The following is a 26,945-nucleotide window of genomic DNA, read 5'->3' as shown; positions in this document are numbered from 1 at the left end:
GATTCTTTCCTACTGTATCACATCCCTGCACAGATTTTTTTTTTTTTCCTTGTCTGAAAATCAGTTTTTTTAAAATGGATTTCCAAAACTTTTGCAGTAGCCCATGCTACGGTACTGCACTTTATATTGAGGTATATTCTTAAAGGCTAATGGTCTGTCACATTTGCTACACCCAAATCCAAGCAGCAAGCATGGAGAAGGTTGTTTTCAGTCCTTGCAGAACTATCATTAGCCACCTGAATTAAACACCTCCTCTTCTGAGACTTCTGAGCAGTGCACCAAAGTAAGCCTCATTATCTACTAACTCCCTAATTTGTAACCAATGAAACAAACAAATCTGGTCAAATGAGCATCAGCATTTTCTAATTAAATGTCCAGCTTAGCAGTATGAAGGCAGAAAATTTTATTTATTTGATTACAATATTACAAATGTGGCACAGGCAGATTCATTGCAGCAGATGGTATTTGCAGATGTTCCTACATAGAATTAACACTGGCCTTTGAATCCCTGTCATTTAAGTGCTGTTATAACTGTTATCCCAGTATTTTCTTAAAAGCATAGAAGTAGCTCAGGAATTAGATGCATCTCCAGGATGACACTGTATCATTCTCTTATGCTTTAGGAGACTGCCTTCTGACCTACAGATCACATACACTATGCAGCAAGTACAGTTTGGATCAAAGTAACTCAAAATCTAAGAGAACGTGCTTTATTATAGCTGCTAAATAGGTAGTATAGAGTAACTGTGAAGACCTGGCAAACAAACAGGATGGAGAGTCAGGCCTCTGGTTTGCACTGTAGGATCACATGTCTTTATGGGAAGAGAGCATTAATTTTATTTAAAATTGCTGAAACTCAATGCAAGCTTCCCCATTACTGAAGCATTTATCTCACAGAAACATGTGGATCGTTACACCGTAACTGAACCAAATTATAAATCTAAAACTTTGTTTGGCAGTTCCCACAGGGAGAAGTTAAACAATCTTACAGAGCTCAAATGCTGAAGTTATCTCCAAGTACTCAAGTAACTGGGAAACAGGCAATGATATCTGTATTATTTCTTGCTTTATATCACCTCATTATTTGCTTTAAACTCTCTCCTTTCTAAGACTTTTTGAAGTCTTTCCTTTTTATGGAAATCCATCCAACTAGGAAACCAATCATTTTTCTTCTAATTAATTCACTGGTGAAATCAGTTTGCATACTACTTCTTGTAGTACCAGTATAACAGAATGGACACTCTTTACGTGAGCTCAGGGAAAATCCACTAAAGATGATGCCTGATGCGAAAAGAGTGCATTTCATTATGCTCATACATACTGCTAAAACAAACAAACAAAAAAACCCCAAACAACTCTACTGGTAACAACAATAAATAAAATCAATCTGCCCCTTGCTTTCAATGTAAGAGCAAGAATATGCTGTATCAACTCATGATAATATTAGTAGTAACAAAGAAAATAAATCATAATCTCCCAGACACATTTCAAAATTACTTAGCCTTCTCTCTATTATTTGGGTAGGACTAGCTAATATGTTAAACTGAATTCTTAAAGGAATTAAGACTCAGTAAATCACTGTTATACAGACTCTTTCCTTACCCTTGAGGAGGTACTCAAAAGCAATTAAAGCATCAAGTCAGAAGAGAACACATGCTTTATCACAGACAAATTTCAAAACTATGGAAGTGTCAGCTAAAATAAAAGCTCTGATATGTCAGAAAAATCTAAAGTAACTGTCCTTTTCTATTAGCAATATTTACATGCATGTTAATCACACACCCCTTCAGAACAGTTTTAGAATATTATTTTATAAATTAACAATAGCAGATTCCACAAATTAACAATAGCAGAAAGGAAGGTGTGTCCTACTATCACATCAGTATTTAAAAGATGCACAACTCTCCTGACCAGGCTGCTGTTTTTAAATATAACAAAGGAACACACCTTGACTGTGCAAAGACATGAGCTGTGGTGGAGGTGGAGGCTGTGGCAAAGGAGCTGGCTGCGTGGTTGCTGGACTTAATACAGCTGTGAACAAATCTTCAACATCCTTTCCTCCTAGCTCTGCAAAAACACTGTGCATGAGTTGGCTGGCATTGTTTACAAACTATATTTTATAAAAGACAACAAAGATTAGAACACATACCTGGGATTTTGTACAGTTTGCCAAGAATAGCACCTGGACAAAGTAAAGACAACACAGAAAGAGTAATCATCAAAAGATGCAATAAAATTAATTCTGCAGGCAAGTCCAAATAGGTATGTTACAATACATAGATAAGTAATTTGAGAAAAAGATGATTTCTACTTGTTTTCTAGAAGACCAAGATCAAGGACAAAAAAATTACCGTCTGTGACCATTTTGTCTAGTTCTGGACTGAGGATTCCATCCAACTGTTCTTCACTCAATGGCCGTGAACTCTGGTTGACATTCGGCTGAGGCAGAGAAGAAGGATCATCAGAGATGGGACCAATATCCAATCCAGCTGAAGGAAGAAAGAATATTAAGTGAAGACATAAATAGTAAAATTTATTGGTATAGAATAAAGAGCATAAAACTTTTTTTTCCCCCCTATAGCTGAGCTATCAACTAAACCAAGATTTTCTAAGATTTGAAATGTAAGGCAAAATAAGACATTCATTACAAAAAGTAAACAAAACCGCCCACTATTTACCTCCTGTTTACTGTATTGTTTGAGGAATGTTAATTGAAAAGAATGCAACTGGAAGAATAGGAAATAAGACTACTGAGTTTAGGTACAGCATGTTTTTGAGTGTATAGTTTTCACTATACATAAATATAGTTCCACTATAACTATTTTTCACATTTTAAAAACAATCACACCAGTAGTCAATATGGTTCATCCTCATGTACCTTAAGGTTCACCCCAAATGTTCTTATAATAGTACATTAAATATCTACTGAAGTGCTGTTCAAGTGTAGTCAAAGTCAAACAAGTTATAGCAGTTCCTGTTTCAAAAACAACTACTGAATATTCTGGATTACATCAAAGTGATTTGTTGGTACTGAGAGAACATAATTTACTACATAAATTTCCTAACATACTTTACAAGTCAATAAATCTCTCGGATGAGAAAGATCTTTGAAAAAAAGAACTACACACTTCAGTATTGAAAATATATTTCTGTATTAGATACCAAATAGAACCAAATTTAAAATAACAAAACATGCCGTTCTACTTATTGTCAACCTGTGTTTTACATAAAGTGATGAATCATCATCCAGTGGAAACAAAAAGATTGATGCTGTCTGTTTTATTCATGCTTTAATATATTCACATTGTTAAAATGCTTTTAATTTACAAAAGATACCGCTATTATAAAAACTACACGCTACTACTAGAAGTAATATTAAAATTAACAGTGGCAGCAAGAAAATGCATGGTTTTGTATCATGAAACACAAAAACTCAGGAAGGTTTTTAAAAGCTGTAAGCAAAACTTTATGCAGTACTCTTAAATGTGGAGTGCAGAGTTTATATAGGTCGTGTTAGACTCAAACACCACAGAAACGGTGGAAAATGAAAGCATGAATTAGTGACACAGTAAAGGAGTACTAGTTTCTACACATGCAGTTCTTTCAGCTAAAACCGCTAGGAAAGATGACTACTTCTAACCATGGATCATCCATTGTTTAGTTTCTTACCAAATGGGGAGGGTGAGTTCTCAACCTGGAAAGTGCATAAATCAAGACCTACAGGACCCAAACCAGATAAAATGGATGATTATAACACGAAAACAAAAAAAAGTAAAGAAAAAGCTGCATGCTGAAAAAAGCTACGCAGGTATGATAGACAACGGCAGCTACATTTTATTCTCTCTTAAGCAGCAAAGCAAAGAGCCAAGTAAAACAAAACGTTGAAAAGGTTGGGGATTTTGTTTTGGTAGAAGACAACGAAATCATCTCAAGCCAAGGTATTCTTAAGATACGAAAATTGTATCTGAAATCACCTAGAGCATGACCTATAGATATAATACAACAAAGACATCTATAATAAAGAGAAAAAAAGAAAACAAATACCAACGAGACCTTATAAACATACATACCCGAATGATCTCCAGACTTTACCAAATCATCAGAAAGTATTCCAAGAATATCATCATCAGTATTTAAGACCTCAGAAAGATCAGCTAAAGGATCATCGGTGCTACCTGTATAAGATGCAATAAATAAAATCAACCAGTCGTGGCATTTAAACATGACTCTGGTGATGTACTATAGCTTGAGCTATAAACTCAAACACAGATTTACCAGCTATAAGGGCCTTCTATAGTGTCTTATGTACTGGAAGTCACTCTGGGGTGAGAGGCTGTGCTGATGAGCCATCCTCTCCCATTCAGTACTGTGGCCACCTTTACATGCTTACATTGCTTAGTATCTTCTCCAATACAGTAAAAGTGATAATGTAATCAGTCATGTGGAAGAAAGACCAGATGATTTTAGGGGAAAAAACCCCAAGATATAGTGAGAACTTGCAACCTCTAAGTCACAAAAGGCCTATGAATGTAAACGTCAACAAACACGTTTTATAAAGGACACAGCTCACAGCAAATCAACAGGGAATATTTAAAAAAAAAAAAAAAAAAAAAAAAGGGGGTAAGAAAGTGATCAGTTACTTCTCTTACCACCACTATCTTTCTTAACACTATGGAGCAACCAGTTACTACACCCTGATAGGGAAGTAAGAGTAAGAAGCAGTAGTAACTAAATGGAAACTGGAGATGCTATTTTTAAGATGAGAAGAAATCCTGAAGAAGTGACAACAGCCAGAGGTAGAAATTTCATGTTTGTTTGTTGTCTAGGAAAAACTGGCCTAGTCCAAGCAATAAATTATTTAATAGTAAATAATAAATTCTGGATATGATTATCTACTTGACATCCAGTCCGTTAGAGAGAAACAACTCCAAATAGCCCATCTGGTTTTATTAACTAGTTTTTTAGGTCTATTACAGATGTGCCACATTTGAAGAAAATTGTTTGAGAAATAAACAGAAGTTGAGAAAAATATTTTTCAGAAAAACTGCAAACTATCATGACTACACGAGCAACCATTGCAAGAGCAATGAATCATGAAAAGATGGTAAAATATACAAATACACATATAATTAAACAGAGAAAATGGATCAATACAAACCATACCACGTACAATGTGGAAAACAAATATGGGCAGGTTAAAGAGGGACCAGAAAGTCGAAGAGCAAACATATTTCACAGATACACAGGTTATCTTTCCCACTGTTACAACCCAACTGCCCCAGTAAAGTATTTCTAGCTTAATTCAGAGGCCTGATGCCAAGGATTTACTTATATCATGAGGCTACTTTCCAAGCTGCTAAATTTTACAGTGACTTAAATGTTCCTTCTGCTGTTTTTCAGAGACAGCCCTTTTCCCTTCTACCATTACTGAAAGTCAAAATGAAAATGATTCTTCTTCACTTTACTATTTTTATTCTTCATTTTTATCTTTTGTAATGTAGACAAGATGATACCATCCTAATTAAATCATGTTTTATGTCTGCCACTCAACTAGGTGGATCGATGTACCAGTGCAGACCAGTATGTTTACACTTACATAAATAATATGGCTCCTATTGATATCAGAAGTATTTAAAAATGCCTCAAAACCACATCACTTTGTGGGCATAGTTATTTTGTGTACCTGATAAAAAGTACTATGAAATGTAAGCTTTTAAACAGAACCTAGTTGTAGGGTTTGGGGTTTTTTTTTGTTTGGTTTGGCTGTTTTAGGGTTTGGGTTTGGTTTTGGGGGGGGGTGGGTAGGATCCTTGTTTTTCTTCTGGCAATTTGGTCTGATACCAATTATGCAAGTAACTAACCAACACCAACCACTGCAAGGTGATGTTAATGACTTCAGCTGGCTGGTAAGGCAAAGGATTGACTTTAGCTGTTCTTTAACATTCCTCAATTCCTACTGGAAGGCAGGTAAGTATCAGGGAGAAAAAAGCCCTTATGAAGGAAGCACCCAGGCTGTATTAGCAGCCTTTAATACTTCTGTAGTATTTTATGTTATGGTGTTTTTCTCCAGAGCCCTTAGTAATGTGCTTGGGAACAGTCCCTAAAAATTCGACTTCCAATTTGGATATAAATACATTGAATAAGTAGCTAGAAAGAGCTCAGGTGGAAAGATACAACTGAAGAGTTTACCACCCATAGCTACAAACTGGCCATGAATAAATTCAGGCTTCAAATTAGAGGGCTCCTAACTATTAAGGCAATCAGATTCTGTAATGACCTTCTGATGAGATTAGTAGGTCCAAAAAAAGCTACCTGCTTTCAAAATGGAGCTTGTTAAGTCTATAAAAAGGCAGAGTGTTGGTGATAGCAGAGGGCTAGACTCTATGATCCATAAGTCTCATATAAGACATCTAATCTAAAGCATATTTTTATATTTTTCTTCTATTTTTTCCCTCATTTTAATTCCAAGTGTGCTAAATATTATCTTGGGAACAACTGAATCACTTTAGTCAGCTGCTTCAGATCAGAATCAATAGCTGGTTGACATCTGCTGCCAAACAAATAGCTCAATACTGCTCATTAATTTGACTCTTTCAGAATGGAGATGAAAATTAAGACAAAGCAAAAAAGGAAAATAATTTCCTTGTAATGCTGCATCTCTAAGAGAGCACAGTTCTACTGCTATCTCATGATCCTGATTCCTCCAATGTATTTACTTTTATTTATGAAGTTCTAAAAGAATAAAAACGCCTCTCCCAAGGCTGCAGCCACCGTAAGATGTTTAATCACACAATAACATATCTAGTCATAAAATGTCCCAGCAGCATTTGAATCAGTTGCACAGAGAATCAGACGATTCCTCTCCTTTTGTCTAGGAAGAATTTCTTTAGCATTATCTGGAGACCCTACTTAAACAGATGACTTTTTCAGCATCCCTAAAAAAAATACACTGAACTTAAGCTATTTCAAACTGAAGGAAAGACCACATTGCCAGAGCCTTCACAGAACACACCTCACCAAGTGGCCTCTTTTTCATCAGACACACCCAGGTCAAGAAACTCAAGAGAGATGTAGACAGTCCTCACACCACTCAGAATGCAACAGATCCCAATCACCAGGTTCAACTTTACCCATGAACAGCCAGGGAGACCCTGGAGATCTGGTCCTCTGTGTTCCCAGTGAGCAAGCCTTTGCACTCTGCTCTGGCACTGCCTTGGAAATAATTTTAAGTTGGTCCCATGCAGGATACACTGTGCAGTGTGCTACATGTTATAAAACCATGGGAAAGGTGAGTCTTGTAACTGAAAACAAAAAGTGCAACCTCTTTGCCAGACAGAAATCAGGACTGGAAGCCTCAAGCTCACTTCAGTCACAGTTACTAGAAATCAATAGTGAACAAAGGACTCCAAAAACCCTCTTGTGGCCAGCTCTGCCAATCCCTATCACTACTGCAATCTTGTCTTGCAAAAGCTTCAGCTACCCTTAATCAAGCTCTAAGAATATACAGTCACAGAACATGTCACTGAAATGCACTATCAGTTCATGAGCAGACTGAACAGATCACTGTTCAACTCCTTAGCAGTCCTACGCACATATTGAAAAGCAAAGCAGACAGGACAACTTCTTTAGATGCTTGAGAGCTCTTTGGAAGATGAACAAGTATATCTAACCCTTAATCCTGGAATTAAACAAGTGGAGTTTCAAAAAGAACATTTTCCTTGTGGAAAAGACCTATCCACTTAAGCAAGGACTCTCACAGGAGTCAGCAATCCTTGTGAGAGCACTGTAGGAAAGTAACACAGTTGGTTAACAACACAGTCCTGCAGCCTCCCAGTGCAGTGAATAAAGCAGTTCATGTTCCTGCTCCAAAGACAGGTCTGTATTGAAATGACGAAAATATCACAGGTGCTCCGGGACACTGTTCTCACCTCCAGCTCTGCTGCAATAACAGCCAGAAGGGAAGACGTGACTGTTGCTAGCTCAGCAGTTAGCCAATTTGCCAGGGTCTCCATCACGCAAAATGAACCTGTCTCTCACACACGTGTGGATGCTATTGTGGAAATAACTGTCTCCCACAAAGTCACAGTGAAAGAGTTAAGAAAAATTGCACTGGAACTGATCAATAGTGGCAGATGACTTCACCCACTGGCGCTCCAACTACAACAAACAGCTCCGTCTGGACACAGTTTTGGCTGGAAATCTGAACAGTTGAGAGACAATTGTTGAGAACATTCCTATGGCCAGAAAGCACTCTCCTTTGAGTCTCTCGTATAAAATGGGAAAGACAGCAGGTTATCCACTAAAACTGTTGCTAGTGATTTGTTTATTAATAGCCACCTCATTATGATTTATTTCTAAATAAAAAGAAGCGGAAATGACAAAGTTTTACAATTTTGCTTATTCATAAAGAACAGGTTTTTTAAAAATTTGTCAAACTTTGGAAAAACAGAACATTAAATTAACATCAAGTTCATGAATTTCTAAAACGTTATACTACCATAATACATGAACATTAGTAACTTTAATCTTGCAGTTGGATAGGCCAGCAAAGACTTCTGAATCTGTATTTCTCTGTCTTCAAAAGAATGCTGGGGTGAAAAAAAGTCTATGTGAGCGTATCTTCTTGTAGTGTTGGAACCAATGAAATACAGACCTTGAAACACTCCATTTGTTTCCCCTTCAGGGGATGGTAACTTTTGCATTCTCTATTACTCAAAATTTCAACTGTATAGGAATCAATGTTTAATTATAATGTAGCCTTTTGCTTTTCATTTAGCAGATTTTCACTAAGTAACAATCACAAATAAATGACTTTTCTTCAAATGACTCTCTGGACATGGGAAACTATCAATGTGCGTAAACACTTCTAAATGGAAAAACTTGTGAGGACAAGCTGAAACATAAGCCAAAAATTAACTAATATACACAAGAAACAGTAACAGTTTTTTAAAAAATACGGAATGGTAAGACACCTCTAGCTAACAGCATACACTACAAGACACAGAGAAAAAAATAATTTGGAGGGGACAGTAAGATTTTCACTTTTAATTGCTCCTTTGTGTGAAGCTGCCCTTTCAGCAGCACTTTACAACCCTCTGGCTATTTGCAAAACTCTCAGCAGTAACTTCAGTAAGGTTTTGCAATAGCAAAAGCAAAAGATTGCCTAGGGGCTACAAACTGTACCTGGAAAGGGCACTCATGTTCAGAAAGGACATGGTGAACCAAAAATTCCGAGGAGACTGGCAACCTAAAATAATCTAAAACATTAAAGAAAATAAAAGTTGGATGATATTCATCCAACTAATATTCACTAGGCTACTAAAATATCTTTTAATTAAGAGTATTTTTGTCATCTTCTATAATGGATCTGTGTGCTTATTGTTACACAGAATTAATTTTCATTAATTTTATAGACATAGATGTTACAGTCAAGGAGTTTCAGATTTGCATTAAGTGCCAACTGTTGTGCCATCCACTGCTCTTTCTGAAACAGCTGGAGCCCTGAAGCTCAATATCCCTGATTATCAATGTAACTTAACCTCACAAGGACAGTTAATATACAGAATGTTGAAAATACATCACATAAACATTGTGAGAAAAGTGGAAAAGAGAGTGGAAAAGCCCCAGTTGCAACCACAAAATCAAACTACTGAATTATCACTAACTTTAGCTTTGTATACCTTGAGGTCCCAGTTTTGCCTGAGCTGGAGTGGAGGTTGAGCTAAGAAGGGGGTCAGACGAAGGATCCAGGAAACTGGTGGTCAGATTTGTTTTACATGAGAGTGGAAGTGATTCTTCAGGCAAATTATCTAGGCTCATCTTATTTTGTCTACTGGTATCTAGTAGGTCTTTCCCAAAGAAAGCTTCCTGCAAAGACGACAAAATGATTCAATGTAGGAAGAACACTGTATCTACTGAAAAAGTTTGTTAAATGCCAAAGTTAAAATTAAAAGCCAAAGATTACTGGAAATACAAAAACACAGTCTCAAGTCTTACATGCCTTCCAGTATGGCGCTATCTCTTGCAGGCTATGAGGCATGGATACAGTGGATACAACTTAGCTGAGGCAGCTACATTATTACTATTTTATGATTAAATTTACACCTTAAATTATACAGAAAACCTATAGTCATCTTACATGTATGTGGCACAGACAGTGTACCGATAAAGTGTTGTTATACATCACAAGTTTTTCAGTATTTAAAATATTTCTCCTCACACAAAAAGGACAGCTGAACAAGGGGAACACTACTGGGCAACTTGATCAAGGCCACAAAAGAATTTTATGGAAAACATGCAAGCGCACTGTGGTCCAAATTCTGGACTGACCATACACCATGTTTCAGTTAGCACAAAATCATTCTAACATCAAACTGCAGTAACAAAACACCTGAAGATGTTTAACTTGCATTAGTTATCTTAAAATATTATGTAGCTTAAGCCTGAGTACTCAGCAATTTGATAACAACCTATCAAATTTTCAAGCCAATTTTTATTCATTATATAAGAACTTTTTCTGTTTTCATGTAGTCTTTAAAATCTTGATTTACGACACAGCTGCTAAAAATAAAGCTAAAGATAGATTTTTCAGTATCAATTATTCCAAGATGAGCAAAAGAAGAATCTAAGAATATTGCATGTTTTACAGGAGTAAAACATGCATTAAGAAAAAAAATATTTATCCTCATTAATCCAAAGGAAATGTTGCTTATTTTCTTCCTAACTGAATTCCCCACTTATGAAATACAAATTATTTTTAGACAGATTGTTCTGCTTCTCTGTCAATTCTTTGCTTTCAATCCCAATATAGTCTATGTCATGAAGTTTGGTGAACATCTACAAGATAATAAGGTTTTCATGAAAAGGGTGGCTGAGCAGAAGACCGAACCAAATAATGTTCTCAGTGAGAGACATATATAAACGAGTCAGTTTATAAACTGGTTGAAGGTAGGTAAGTTGCTCAATCACCATTAGTATCCTGGGTATTATCCATGACTGCTACCTCTTACCTGCTAGGGACATCAGAGAATTAATGGCAGGGAAAGAACAGTGATTATTGTGGTAGGGAGCTGCAGGGCATATAAAACCACAAAACTGTAGGAAAACAAGTTTCCCCTATCAAATCATGTTCTATAATCCTCTGAAAAGAAAAACCAGTATCTTGAGGAAATGTCTTTATCAGGCTAAGACGACCTACAGAGTTGAGTGCTGAAAATGTCATGTGTCAGTTCAGAGAGAAAAGAAAGGCTTCTTTCCCTGCACCCCCAACCCTATCAGAACAAGTAGAGATCTATACATTGAGAAATAACACCAGAGGACTGGAGATTTAACATAATATACAGCGTTCTGTGCAAACTTATGAACATTCTTTACAGAAAACCTGTTTCATTTGAATGATAAATTGGGAATCGGAAAAGAAACCTTAGTGGTTTAAATGAACTATGAATCAACACACAAAGATCAGGTTTTTAAATGGATTTACACAAGAAGTCTACCAATAGCTTTACCTGCAAGTAGACAGGAAAGGTTTCTTCAAGTTTATTTTTCTTTTTTCTGTAACGCTTTTTTATTTTCTCAGTACTTTCAGAAGCTGGGGTAGACTCCTCAACTGGAGTGTCTGGCAGCTGTTCTGTCCAACCTAAAAAGTAATATTCAGGCACAAATAAATAAAATACTCAATATCTTGCTCTAGAAGTACAGTGGCAGCATACCTAACACATCTTGCTACCTATCTGGATGCATGGGTTTACTGAGTATCACTCTAGATGTATTCTAAAGGTGGTTTTTATCTAGCCAGCTGTGAACTGCCACCTGAGCATCTGGGCTCTGGCAGTAAGAAATACTGTATGTGATACTAATCACATCGCTACCTTGTTGTACCTCGCTGGCTGAAGACAGACCTTTAACTTTTTTATCTCCAATCCACCTAAAAATATGGTAATTTGAGAGAAATTAGAGGTGTTACTCAACCAGGTATTTGAAAGATAATTCCACTGAAGTAGTATCTCCAAAATCATGGAGAGTTACACTTTAATCACCTTCCATTTTATACACTACTTCTTCTCAAATTAAAAAACTTCTTTTTTAAATCTGAGAAAAGACTGTCATATAAATAATAAACAGGCCAGAAAAAGAAATCGATAAAGAAGCCCTTCAAGAAAAATTACACATTTATTCAGGTATCATATTCCAAGTGGCACTGTTTTTTCTAATAAACACAAAAGCACACAATGCTCATCAATCATTCAGTACTTTAGTTCAACCAACCAGGGAAAACACCGCAGGTGAAAGCAGAACTTTCTAAGTCCTGCTACATCTGTCTTGCCAAAGCTAATTACATGAAGTTAACGACCCTGGGAAGTTATTTAAGAAACTGTATTATTGTGGTAGTAAAATCAGCTATGCTTTGTACTGCAGTAATCTCTTGTACCATATTCAGAGGACAGTGAGTAGAATGAGGCTCACCAATGCTGTGACCTCTGCATTGTTTGAGAGTGAGCTTTTGCAGAAAAAGAGGGTGGAACATGGCAAGAGCAGCAAAACACTTGGTAAAGCTGATGAGTACTGGCAGCTGAGAAGCAGGCTCTCAGCAAGCTACAATGATTTAAAACATACAAAGATTTTCTGAGTTATTTTTTTCTTAACAAGCAATTGAGCCTGAGCAGACAAAAAGAAGCTCAAACTTTTAACTGAAGAATACTTGTTTAAGAATACCGCTTTTTAACAATATGCATTGTACTGTTACCCCGAATGGGGAATTGACTTTTTAGCCAATTTTTTTTTTTTTACTTAAAGGAGCTGATCCCTACAGAAATTAAAAACTTTAAAGCAAAATTTTCAACACTGCCTGACACAATGTAGTATACTACACTGAATGAATATTTACAAAGCAGAAAAAACACAGCTATAACACTAATATTAAAGAGAAAGCAAGCACTGTATCTGAATAGGGGACCTAGCTAGAATACTGGGTTGCACTGGTAAAAGAAACATTTGTTGGCTTCATAAAGTAGTTCTACAAATGCAAGCAAGGGCAACATTTAACTTAGTTTTTAATACTGCCTGGATGCTGTGGTAAAGATCCAGTCTCCACCACGTTGTACAAATATATAGCAAGAGACTGATCTGGCTCTAGAAAGGTTAAAAACACAATAGCTAAACAGACAGGAGAGAATAACAGCAGAAATCAAAGGCCAGAGTCTTTTAACTGAGATGGTATCAGCCAACCTTTAGAAGCAGCTGCCTCTTTCTACTGACTTTATGGGAAACAGGCTCTGAACTAAACATATTCCACATCTCACCTTAATGATACCTCAATATTTTCTAGATTAGATCGTGTGAACAAATCCAGATGATGAAATAATTTAGTCTAATCACACACAGCAAGCAAGAGAACAAGGCCCATAAACAAAATCTGACTTCTTGTTAGGTGCCCAATCTACCGAGTACTACAGTGTCAGATGCATTAAAATGGCTTTGCTATGAGAAGAGAAACCAGAGTAGGATTCTTCAGCCCTGGAAAAGACAACAACTGATGGGGGAATATGACACACGTCAAGAAAATCTTTCTGTATTACAAATTAATATGCAATGATTTTTTAAAAATAATTTTTCATAACAAAGTGCAAGGGTAGCTTATGAAACTCTCAGATATCCAGTTTAAAATAAGAAGGAATTATTTCTTCATGCAACAATAGCATATCGTTGAACCCACTAACATAAGGTTTTCCAGAGCATATATTGATACTTAAAAATATCAGACACATTTGTGGAACATGGAACGCTGCTGAGTATTAAAACTGATGGTCCAGAAGACACCTCTGGATCAGGACTACATCTAGGGGAAGGTGTACCAGAAAGAGGATTGCTCTAAACTTACCTCATTTTTTACACTTTTTTCTGTCTTCTGCTGGTCAAAGCTAGGCTAAACAGAGCTCTGACACAATACAGCAGTCCCTACAATCCTCGCTATTTATCTCTCACAATAGCCTGCAATTCATTGTTTCAGTTTCTTTGTAAATCATCGGCTCTGCTGAAATTCTAAGTATGTAGGAATGAGTATTTTCAGTTGAATTAATAAAGTCATCATGACAAACACAAAGACCTTTTTCCTTTGTAGCATATCTCTAGAAAGAACTGTATGTTAATGAGTTGCATTATTTTTATTGCATTAAGCATGAACAAAAAGTTAAAAACAAGTTTCTGCACTTACCTTCATCTCTGCCAGGCAACTGCTCAGAAACAGATCCAGAAGAATCTTTCCTGGAGAGAGATCTTTTAGTCTTCCCCTGCCCCGTACGACTTCTCTGACGTACCATAAATCCACCAATACCTAACAAGGAAGCAAAAATTCAGTATATTGATTAAAACTATGTTTCAAAGTAAGAATGACAGCCAAAATTATTCTGCAGGTAAAGGGGACTACTGCATCTGTGGAGGTCTAAGAATGAATCTGAGATACTTAAGGAGTTTTCATTCAGAGTTTTAAAAAACATTTCAGAATTCTAATGTCTCGGTGGGTATATATGTAAGTATCAAAAAGGATCAGAATTTTAGGACTGTAAAACATCCACAAGAAGCTCAAATCACCAAACCTGGCAACTTTCAGATGTTGGGTTTCCCCTCCTTTGGCAAGCTGATGAATTGCTAGAATTAGAAGTCAATCTACCAAATGACACCTATTAAAGAACCTTAAACAACCATAAAAAAACTCTACAAATTGCTCTAGAGAGCCCACCACTCCAAATGACGGTACTAGAGAAGGACATATCACAAAAATAAAAATATAATTAATCAACACCATACTGCCTGAAACTCCAGAAACCTTCACTAAAGATTGACTGCAGTGCTCCTGATCCTTTACAGTTGGGTGTGTATGTATGTACATGCATCAGATTCAGGTTTGTTTCATTTTTCAGGGCAATTGTTGGCTGCAGAAAACGAATAGATGGCTGCTCAACTGATGATCCAAAACCACACCAAGCAAACAAAACTCTCTTCTCTTGAGGAGCCAGCAGTAGAAATAAATGGCTTGTTGAGGTACATTACTTGTAGAGAAGAAGGAAATCTCTGTTTAGTGATGTGGGTTTGTACCATCTCCCCAGGGTGGGCCCATGACGGAAGGCAATATACACATGGGCACGACCTGCTGAGACAGGGCTCTTAGTCAGCAGTGTGGGAAACGATGTGGGGAGGGTAAAAGGTGGTAGAGATCTGTTTAGCTACTGAGAGAGAAGCAAGAGAAAGTGGACCATGTTGTAACTCCTGCTTCCTTTCCTTCCTTCACTGTATTCCTTGCCTTCACCTCCTCAATCATTTCATTGCCTCTGTTCTCCTCCCCTACTATCTTCATAATCAGAGGATATGCAAGCAGGATGGGTGTGACTGGTGAAAAGAGTATTTGTGACTGCAAAGACTACAACGTCTTATCCACAGTAGTGGGAGGCTGCATAATGAAACACAAACCCAACACATTAACACAGATTCTGAGACATACCAAGGTATGTGATACAGGGGCTCCTGAAAAGCCAGGCAGTGTCTCAGCGGAGCTTATTATCTTGGGTTCAGTTTTAGCCCTAATGAATCAGAGCTACTTCCTATGGAGTCACTTAGGTACCTCTAGCTTTTTCTGCCTGGAGACAGCTCAAGTGTTTCTGCACCCAGGACACAGTTAATCCACAGTCAAGATAATTAAGAGTTGACTGCACTAATAAATTAAAATAAATTAATTAATCCAATAACTGAATTCATTAAAATTCACTGCCAGAAGTCACCTGCAAATATTTAGTAAATTACGCTTACCAAGTATTTCAGAAAATAAGATACCTGCAAAAAGTTCTCTGAAGTGCAGATATTGCCTGATATATATACATACACACACACAAAAAACCTCACCGTCATCAATTATGTAAATACAGTACATTTTCCTATCAAGTTAAGAATCAATACAAGGTGTAGATTTGAACTACTAACCAATAATTGACAGCATACTAAGAAACAGGCGTACTGCTGAGCAGCAATCTTTGGAAAAGTATTTCAATAAAAGAACTAAAAATTTTGAACTGAACAGGGAAAAAAAAATCTAAAATCAACAATTAGTAGTAGAATACTTCAGAATTCCATACTGTTTTCTAATTGTTTTAGATTATACAGGGAAAAAAGTGTTAAAGAAGGGACACACAATTATATGAATTATTGTATCCTACCAGGTCTATATGGTTTTCGCTTCCTTTTTTTAATCCCATCAGCTCCTTCTGCCACTTTGGTATCATCATCCACAGCTTCCCGTTCTGGGCTGGAATCTGATTTTCCATCACAATCCATAAGATCACCTTCTGCAGAAAAGATGCAATGGTAACTTTAACTGGAAAAGGGAAAGAAGGTATTTTTCCGAAATTTCTACATCTGACTCATTTCTGAGAAACTGATTGAGAATGACAGATTTTTCAAAAGGATGACAGATACTTGTGCTCTCTAAACACTTTTGGGAAACCCACCCTATCTATACACAAAACCCCAGTATATACATACATTTCCTGTGAGATGATGTCTACGCAAAACCAGAGAATAAATGCTATAGTTACTGTATGTGAATCTGAGAAATTTTTTTGGTGCCCCTTTCAGAAGCCTGCGCTATCGCATTTTCTAAGTGTCTGAGCAATTTCTAGCCATGCATCAAGGAATATGGATACAATTTATCATGCAAGATATACCGTGTTTTGTTAACTGCCCTCCTAAGTTTTGTTTGGTGGGGCTTTTTTTTATTGAGAAGACAGACTGAAAACCTGCAGCCTGCACTTGGAAGGTAATGTTTAATGACTCTTAGTTTAGAGGGTTCTTGACTTGAAGCTGCGCGACTGACTGAAAGCAGACTTATCTATGAAGAGGAATTTGACTTATATAATAGAAAATTCAGCCCAAAGGAATTACTCAGCCTTGAAGATGAAGACTGTAATTTTGAGTTAGAGTTTATATTCTGTGGGAAAGCAGGGTAGAAACAGATGTAAAATATGACAGCATTAAAAAGCCTTTGGTGTTGAAGAGAGAGGGAGTTAATTCTGTTTCTGATATCCCCCAAATGTCAATACAATAATGACCTTACATCTTCATTTTATTGTAAAGCTTTTGAAACATTAAATATACTCTCGCCCCTGAAAAGATATTGGAATTCCGACTCCCTGCTTTGGATTTAGGTGTATAATTCTATATGGTCTAAAACTGCACGCAGTTTTAAGAAGGAGAAATACTGTTAGACAGAGCTGGACTCTTTCATACCACTTCTGCTGTGGTAGAACTACAACCCTTGCTCTTTCACAGGCTGGGTCATGGACCAGACTTCCCCACCAATGATGACTTTTCTGAGTTCTGCCAACAAAGCTGCTGGCTTGGCAAAGGCAGTCCCCACTGACTACCACAGCCTATTCCCCCCTCCCCATATATGCATGGGTGAGCCCTCTTTACAATGTGTCCACTTCTGGCAGAAGAGAAATCTGCTTGAGTGCTAATGAGTCCTGCTACACAAAGCAGTATGCCTAATAGTAAACCCCATGGTGGTCCTTCCCATTTACTTACAAAGCATAGCTCTATAAATAGTAGCAGAAGAGCCACATTAAGTCTACCAAAGCAATCAATTAAAGCTTCCAAAGCAAGCTGAACTTTCAAGTGGACTTCAAAATGTGCAACACCTGATGAAATGCCCTATCTGATGAAAGCCTATAGATGAGATGGTAACAAAATTACTAGGAGCTCAGTTTTCTCAGATACAGTCTCTTTTTTCCACCTGGAACTTTAGAGTCAAAGTAAGGGTTATTCCTGTTTGGCTGGAATTACTATACTATGTTGCTCCAATCAAAGCTGTGGCACAGCTTTATTCATCCTGATGCTCATACAAAAATTTCAGACATTCAGAGAACAGGCACTGATCCACTCAACAGAACACACGTAGAGCTTCCAGGAAATTCAGCCAATGTACCATGTACATGCTGTGCTGTACTGTCACATATATGAATGTGCTCTAACTCTCAAAAAGGCAACGAAAGGCGATTAGAAATGAAATTAAAGACTGTAGAAGCTTTGGCTCTCCCTTTCATACTCTGCTATTACATTTATGTATCTTGTTATCTAATTGAAAAGGGATACCTATAAAAAGCCAACAAGCAGATAATGAAGTTAGACAAAGTTATATAGAAAACAGGCACACGTTTGTGAAAGTAAAGATGATTAACCACTGAAAAAGAACAACAAGGGAAGTGGTTGATTCTCTATCTTGATGCCTTCAAACCAAAATCAAGAGCTTTTTTGCTTTCAGCAACCCATCTGATGGACTATATGATATGAGATGAAATTTAAGAGTCAGTGTAACGCTAGGATAATGTACTAAACCCTGTGAATACTGAACGAAATGAAAGACAAGTAACTAGTTAACTGTTTTAAAGGTTATAAACAAATAAAGGGAAGCGATTATAAAAAAAATACATTTCTAGTCAACAGCAGACAGTAAGAATGTGCTAGTCAAACAGCAGGAACAATACTTACATCAACAAGTTAACACTGAAACTGCCCTGATGGTTAAACTACCCAGTTATCTCAAGTACACTCTCTGTATCTAAAAAAAGCTTCTTACAACATTTAATCTGATTAACAATGAGGCAACGTTGCATGAACAGAAAGCACTTTAGATTGTGGTGAGGTGGGGTGCCTATGTTCCTCTCTAACACGACTAACATAATGACTTTCACATCTGCCATTTAAGTAAGCTCTTCCCCAGGCCACAGATTAACACCTATTCTACCAACACACTTATCAGGATGTACAGCTAGACCATGGCAAAAAGGACAGGAGAATGGCATTGCACCATGCTGGCTGCTGTTTCTAGTATTGAAGACTGGGGATTTGAAGAGTGGGGCTTGCTGCTCCCACATGCTTTTCCCTCTCTCGTCTCCCACCTTCGGTCTCCTCTGGCTGGGGCTGCTGTGCTTGGTCAGCTGTGAGGGAAGCAGATGAGACAAGTGCTGGTGGCCCTGGGACACGTGGATCTTTGCTCCGTGCCTAGACTTGCGGTGGAAGGAGCTCTCCCAAGGGCTTCTCCCATTGACTGAAATGTCATCCCCATACACAGGGATGTGTTTGGGTAGGCAAGCGTTAGCCCAGATCCCTTCACCTCTCATCAGCCGTGGAGGCCACAAAACCAGTTAAATCTTCCCCTCCCTCCATACCACACGGACACCCCATCCTGGAACCTGAAATCCTTTGGTAGGACAATACATGCAGCATCACCTACTTGAACTAGAGCAATACCCAGAACTCGCTTCCAAACTCAAATTCTGTCTTAAATTCTACTTTGGAGATGAGGACAAACAAAATGTTCATTTCATCTACAGAAATACAAGGAAATTATTTTTCTCCTTGGACTGTCAGGTCAGCCCACCTTATTCTTTCAGAAAAAAGAAATACTCTCAGCAAAGAGCTTTTTACTTCACTTTCCCCTTTGTTTTAAATAACAGCTTTACAGTGATCTAGATGTTGCTTTGCTGAGCCAATGTTACCACTTTCAAAGAGCGTTTGCACTAAATTTGAGAGCCTTAAAATATACTTGTACTCAGTTGAGTGCACAGTATTTCCCACAGGTAACCCAAGGACTAGGCAAAAAGGTAACTCGTATTTCCAGTGTTGCCAGCCTTAGCAAGGTGAGTTTCCTACAGGATGGATGACCCACGAACAGAACTAACAACAAGAAAAATCCCTGAAATGGACAACAAAGAGCTATGACTATTGTTCAATTAATTTCCATAAAGCATTCTGTACAGAACATATGAGTATCAGTATAATAAAAACTCCCAGGGATATTTGCAATACACACATGTACTGCAACACTCCAAGATACAAGACATGCCAAAAGTAGACTGCTACCTCTACTGTCATCCATCTCCCCATCTCTTGAGTGTTCTGACTGGGCATCTGGGGGTGTCTGAAGCACAGCCACACTGTTCTGATTTATTATCTTCAGTTTAAGCTTTGGTTTGGTCCGTTTTCTTCTCGGTACTGTAACAGTTAGGCTCTGTAACTGAGACAGGCCGGATTCTGTCAAGCAGACTCCATCCTGGGTGTATGTCTTCGGTGGGTCTATAAAAGTTAAATGAATCATAACAACAATATAAAACTCTGAAATTTACAAGTCTTAGATTTTTAGGAATAGCACTTTTAAGAGTTAATAATCCACATGTATGGAGCTGATTCATGAGTGAGGAAATTGGTATAAATAAAACAGAGATATCCGATATTGTCGTACGCATTACACTTACAATTTTATAATTAAGAGTCTGATGTCAAATCCAGCAACAATCCATTATATTACTACAAAACAACTTACATCAAGGACTCATTAGAAAGAACGATTTCATTATGCAAACTGGTGCTTTGCAGGGTATTTCTGTATCCCTGGCACTCACAGAAAACTGTGCAAGTCTTACTTTGGGTCCCTGCTGCTTATCTGCAAAGGCCCTCATCCAGCCCTCAGCACTGTACCTTCATTTATTAACGACCTTAAGCCTCCCAGAACTCTTGGTAACTCAGGCAAGTTATTAGCCCTATTTTATAGGCAGACATAAACCAAGTTGTATCAAGTGAGCTGCTCAAGATCAAATTGAAAATTGTGGGTAGAACCCAAGTCTCCCAAGACCTGCAAGACTGCTTCCTCCTCAAGCTGTTACATGACAATTGAGTCTACCAATAAACTCTAACATTCCTTAATTCACCACATAGAAACGCGCTGTCACCTGTGCTGGGACCCTGTAAGTGGAGCTTTGGGAACTTTCAGGGAATTACCAAATAATGAAGAGGCTGCAATGATGTTTCTGCTCTTTGGAGCCAATTAAATAATGATTTGATCACACAGTTTTTGAAAACATATAAACATCATAACATTTGTTCCGTTTAACCAAAAATATTTTCTTATGTAACATCTCACACCTCAAAACACAGCTGGTTCTGAACACAATTCTTCCCAGATGACTGTTTTCTTACATTGAACTAAAAAAAGTGTTTGCTTGAAAAAAATCGCATACTCTTTTTCAGATTGAAGATCTGAGGGGACAACCTTCTCTCAGAACTACATTTGTGTGGTATCAAATGGAAAAAAAATTCGGACATGATGGAAGCTGTCCTGACATGATGGAAGCTGTTAGGTACTATCATTATAAAAAGTGACTTGTGAGTAGGCTTGTCAAGATTATAGATTCCTAGCACAAACCAGACAAATACGAAGAAGTTGTGCCTTCCTACAGCTTGAGCCTGTAAATATTTGTGTACATGCTTGACTCAGCCCCACTATGTTATCGCTGCTAATATTAAGACAAGCAACTAAGTCTGCAGGATCAAAGCATAATTTAAAGTAATTATTATAGTGCAGGTATGGCAGGCAAAAGAGAAGAAAGGAGAGAGAATGAGGAAAAAAAATGAAAAGCATGCTGCGGTAACTGAAGGATAGTTAATGTTGTGTGTTATAAAATCACAGAAAAAGGAATTTTTGTCTCATGTAAAAATATACCCTTAAAATATGCTAAATGATCAAAGATTAAGCATTTACATTCTTTACCTAGTTCTTTTGATTTTGAAATAATCTGAGCTCCAACTGATGAATCACAACAGTCCAAAGAAGGCACTGAAAAATATAAGGAAAATAATTTCAACTTTTAAAAATGGTGACTTGATTTAAACTGAAACTATCAGTTAATTTTCCTTCAAACAGTTCTGTTAAACTCCCTGATTTATACTGTTGGCAACATTCGCTAGCACCTTTAAAATAAGGTGCTTCTCAGCGTCACAGAAGATGTGACTACAAAACAAGCCTGATACAAACTGAAGTTCTCCAACTTCCTAGAGCCAAGAATGGCATTGGAACAGCACTGAACTTGATGGTAAATGATCTCTTTCTAATGGACCAAGGGCAAATGAATACACTGAATCTACTGGATTGGAAAGTAACCTCTACACTAGTCACGACATCCAGGTTTTGCTGACCTAAACGTGAAAAATGGGAGGGCTTTGTGAATTGGGTATCGATCACTGTCGTATTTCCCCAAGGAGGGGCAGGCACACTCTGACAGCTTCACACACAAGATTCTAGCTGTGTCTATGCTGTCAGGTGCCTTATACAACACATATGAGAAGGCTGATATATCTGAGAACAGATGATACATGAATTGTTGAAGTTAGATAGGGTAATTCTGATTCAAGATAAGAATATCATAAATGGAACAGCAGAACCTCGATTTCAAAGCTACAGCTTGTGCGCTTCAGGGAAGCACTGGAACACTGTGACTGAGCAAATAATGATCAAAACGTCCTAAAACACTAGGCTACTGCTGTGGGTAGAAATGCTCTTCCCATCTGCCTTAATTACAATAACCGTAATCACGCTTCACTAACCTGTGATGTGCAGACTAGACTTTTAATATTAGTAGTGACTTTACAGAGATTATGTAGACAGAGTAAGTAAAGTGAAAATTAGAAGCTTCTATCTCGCCAACACTGAGAACTAGAATCAGAAAAACTGTTAGTCTGGCACGGTTAGCACTACCATATAGGTAAGTTTATCTACACTTTATTCTTTTTTTTTTTTGCCTAGAAATCTTATCCAGACTGAATTTAAGACTCAGACAAACATCTGGAGTATTTACTTTGCCCCTGCCACACAAGATGAGACTGCTGAGGCCAAACACCTGTGGGAGGTTCAGCGTTTCTCAGACATGTCAGACCACTGCATGTGTGCTGCCGCTAACCATCTCACACACAATATGGGAGTCGGGTGCAAGACTAGGAAAAGCACAAAAGCTTCCAAGTAACACTTAAATTCTTTGCTAAATACAATAATGAATATGAAATCTAGAGGATGCTTTCTAAGCCTATAAAAAAATTTAAGGAAAGTGAAAGTCTGTCTTCAAAAACTATAGTCATTTAAAAGTTCTATGTAAGGTGTAACTAAAATATATGATATAACCTACAGAAAACCAATATTCCATGCAATTAGTAAATGAAAGCAGCCTATGAGAATAACTGAAAAACTGATACACAAGAATGGAAGGAAAAGACAAGGAAGAAAATAAACTGAAAATGAGATTTTGAAAGAGACACTGAGCTGGAGTGAAACAAAAAAATATGGGACAAGCTGTAGGATGAAAGATATTCAAAAGCACTGAATTGAAACAGAAAAAAGGCAGATTGTAAGAAATACTCAAAGTGGAATAAGACATCATCTGTTCATTTAATTGGTTATAATTTACAAGATGCTTTAAGACAGAGATAGCAATTATTGAATTGGAATCTAAGGTAAACAAAACATCCAGAAAGACAGCTGTGAATGGGAATTTGAAATCCTTATATAAAAATCAAACAGGGAGCGTTCTTCCGGTCTAGGTCAGATTATGAACAATTTTAGCTTTGCAGACTGAACAGAGTTGAAATAGTCAAATAAACAAGCTGATGGTGACAGAGGTGAGGCCTTCAGAGACAACTCACAAAAGCTGCACAAACAAATGTATTTGAAGACAGTATCAAACAGAATTCCAGAAAAGGAGCTAACTGGAGTGCAGATTAAGGATTAAAATCAATACAATGGATAACAGAGAAACACAGTACTGTTAGAGAAAGACTGTTCAAGGGGAAAAAATTACAAATTGAACACAAAAGTACTTTCTGATGCACTTATCTGAAGTTTAACCTAAATTATTATGCTTTTTTGCAAAAGGGTTTAAACACGCTGAATATTGTACAGCATTTAGTAGCTTCAGTTGAAAACAAATAATTGCACAGAATACAACACGATGAGAAGAATCACAGTTTCAAAAAGAAAAGGGGCTGCCATTTGTAAGGCTATAGAGAAAAAAACAATTCTAGGAACAAATGAAATCAGCATACGGGACAGAGCGAAATTGTTGATGTAGAAACACAACACCAACAGAGCACTATTGGATGCCTGCACAACTGTGTGCATGATGCAAGGATTTCTTTGTAAATACAGTAACTCACAAGAACACAAGAGTTGACATCATAAATGTGGCAAATAATAAAAAAACTCAAAAGTCAATTTTTTAACATGTAGTACTACGTTGCTTTTGTATCCTGTATTTGTAAAGTACAAAGAATTAAGTTTCAGAATTAAGAAAAATTTAATTCAGTTTCATGAAAATCGTACAAGAGGCTGCCAGCCATAATACTTATATCACTGGCAGTACTGAGCACTTCTGAATTAGCAAGTGATATGAACTCCTCACCGCCTCTGTGGGCATGCTTACTTGACCCACAGGAAGAATACATACACACAGGCAGCTCTCAGAAACTGTTACCAGATCAGTTGTAACTAGCTAAAGAAAACTAGGCAGAGCTTGTCCCTTTGCCTCCTGCAGAGAAAGAAAAAAAGCACAGAGAGGAGAAAGCTGGAGTATGTGGATGGAGAGAGGATGGGAGTAAGTGAGGAATGGAATAAATTTGCAGATAGGGCATATGACTTACAAGGGCAAACAACAGAAAGGCAGAAGTGATGGGTAGATGGTCAAGAATTGCTTGTCTAGGAGTAAATGCAGATGAGATGCACACACCTCTCCTGAATGTGCAGGAATTACAGCACAGAGGAAAAGCTGCTGCTACCTAGAGCAGCTACTAGTACCCAGTCATGGTAATAATATTCAAGCAATCTAAATTAGAAAAAAATTTCCACAAGGCACAGAAATACGCTGGGGGACATGTTATAACTTGAGACCATACTAAAAGGAACCTGATGAAACACTGATCAGAGATGATTACTTCAGAAGAATCTAGTAATGAAAGTTTATGGCATACTACTTTGGAGCAAATCTTAACACACTCTGGCTTTTGATATTTATGTATGTTCAAGAAGAAAAATACTATTTATCTTTTATTTCTGTTTACTGAAGAAGATGACTTTGTAAGATTATCAGACATGCATCTGACGTTCTTACGATGAGACAGGGAAGAGCTCTTACAAATGTAAAAGTTTCCCTTTTCTGAAGTGAGAAAAATGGAAGGTCTTTCTCAATACCTACATGCTAGAAATATTTACTCTTTACCAACAGTAAACCTGCAATATATTGGTAACTTACTAGCTTGAGGGGCTCTTGCTTCTTCTACAAAGTAGTTACAAAGCTTGTAATAATACTTGCAACACATTAATACCCTGTGTCAAACGGAAAGAGCAAGAACCATTGCACTAAGAAACACACAATATGGTACATTTTAAGAAGCTTTCTACTGTTAACTAAGTTGCTTCTCTAAGTTTATCAAATGCCAATTGTTCTCACCTTGAACAAAAAATTATAGAAAAATTTCAAACAAGTTGTAGAAGAATTAATGAAAGACTGAAACTTTTCATATAAAAGTACATGCAAGTATTTCTATGAACATGCATCAAATGACATATTCACACATGCAACTGTGCAAATGTACACATGTTAAAGAGGTATTATATATACTGAGTCAAAACATGAAAGCATAAGCAGGGAAACTTGTCTTATGAAAAAAAGGTGAAAAAAAACCCTGCAAAGAAAGCTTGCGAACTCCCTAACAGGTCTCGCAGGACAGGTTCCTATTCTTCCAAACACTAACCTAAGCAACACAACTTCATGAAGGTGTGCGGAAAAGACTAACTCAGTGGCCAGCTTATGCCTGGAAGTGAAACATCTGATACCATCTCATGAAGTTGTTCCATCTCACATATCATGGGCTTTAATTATCTCTAAAAGGTAGCTTTGCCAGCTTGAAAGAGAAAAGTTGTATTTCTTACTTGGACCTTTTTGTTTTAAAGTGCACAAAGCTTATTATCAAAATAAACAAAAATCTGTGTTATATCTGCAAGTTTCTTGTTTTTCCCACTTAAAAAACCTCTTTCTGAATTTGTGAAAGCAGATCTCAAAAATGAAGTGACTTGTAGAAATACATAAGCATAAGTCATTCTTCTAATAACGATAAAAGTGGGATACTTGGAAGTGTTCCACAACCATGCATAGTTGACAAGGGAGTATATAAACCTCCAAGGTCACGTCAGTAAGTTAAAATTACTGCCATGCTGTTATGAGGACGTGCCAGTGTAAAGGGACATCAGATGCTCTATTGAACTTTTCTTGGAGACCTCTTGAACACATGCTTCATGATATCTTCAATCTTGATCAGGAAAACAAATCTTACTGACATCTTGGTGAATACGGGTATCTCTTGAAACATTTGCATAGTTCTTGTACCTTCCTCCTACCATACTCTCATGATACCCCCAATAAAGGGTTAACACGAACACTTTAATGTGCTATTACACTAAAAATGGGTATAGGTGTCAATGCTCTGTTAAAGTAGCAGACTGAAGCAGAAACTCCCAGGAGCTGACATGCAGAGAAAACAGACCTGGGATACCACCCTTGTAGCAAAACCATAAATCATGTAACAGACCAATCTAATTGCTGACAGGCCACTCACAATAACATTAACCAGTACCATCACACAGAAACAGATGCTGTAGCTGTGCTTAAAGAGAAAAACTGCAGTAAACTCAGCTCCTGAAGTACCACTGCTATAGAACTGTAATACAGACTAACAAGGAAGTTGGATTGCTTGTTTGTTTATTTATTTATTTATATTCACTAATAACACGTACGGAGAAGAGCAAAGTTCATCAGGAAGAACTATACATTTCAACTAACAAGAAAGCGACGACTCCTGAGCAGGAAAGTATGGCGAATTATTTTAAAGACTGCAGCGAGGGAGGGAAGCACTGGTCTTAAATACTGGGAGAGCTGAGGGAGTATTATTAATAAAACATGAGGGAGGAGGGGAAAAATGCTTATATGGACTGTTGTTACAGCTACTGCTGCTTCAGACAGCCTCAAAGTATCAAAATATAGGAAGTTTTCCTGCTTAGAATTGATTTTCAGATTCTTCTGTAG

The 26,945-nt window shown here is 37.3% G+C and overlaps 1 protein-coding gene across 13 annotated transcripts in view; it reads right to left on the bottom strand.

Moving 5' to 3' along the window:
* KMT2C (lysine methyltransferase 2C) overlaps positions 1-26,945 on the bottom strand; it is a 201,238-nt gene that overhangs the window by 38,383 nt on the left and 135,910 nt on the right. For 8 of the 13 annotated variants that reach the window (XM_030008068.2, XM_041122094.1, XM_041122098.1 and 5 more), the window contains 11 exons: positions 21,593-21,658; positions 19,909-20,121; positions 16,206-16,334; positions 14,213-14,332; positions 11,508-11,638; positions 9,681-9,867; positions 4,071-4,175; positions 3,670-3,717; positions 2,352-2,489; positions 2,150-2,182; positions 1,948-2,067 (listed from right to left, as the gene is read on the bottom strand). In XM_030008068.2, coding sequence (XP_029863928.1) covers positions 1,948-2,067; positions 2,150-2,182; positions 2,352-2,489; positions 3,670-3,717; positions 4,071-4,175; positions 9,681-9,867; positions 11,508-11,638; positions 14,213-14,332; positions 16,206-16,334; positions 19,909-20,121; positions 21,593-21,658 — 1,290 coding nt within the window. The remainder of the gene's footprint in view (positions 1-1,947; positions 2,068-2,149; positions 2,183-2,351; positions 2,490-3,669; positions 3,718-4,070; positions 4,176-9,680; positions 9,868-11,507; positions 11,639-14,212; positions 14,333-16,205; positions 16,335-19,908; positions 20,122-21,592; positions 21,659-26,945) is intronic. The other 5 variants (XM_030008076.2, XM_041122103.1, XM_041122095.1 and 2 more) reach the window with 4 other exon arrangements.

The sequence above is a fragment of the Aquila chrysaetos genome, chromosome 3, assembly GCF_900496995.4.
Source record: "Aquila chrysaetos chrysaetos chromosome 3, bAquChr1.4, whole genome shotgun sequence".
In the NCBI taxonomy this organism is placed as follows: Eukaryota; Metazoa; Chordata; class Aves; order Accipitriformes; family Accipitridae; genus Aquila; species Aquila chrysaetos.
Note: the sequence above shows the minus strand (reverse complement) of the source record. Positions and strands in the feature narration are given on the sequence as shown.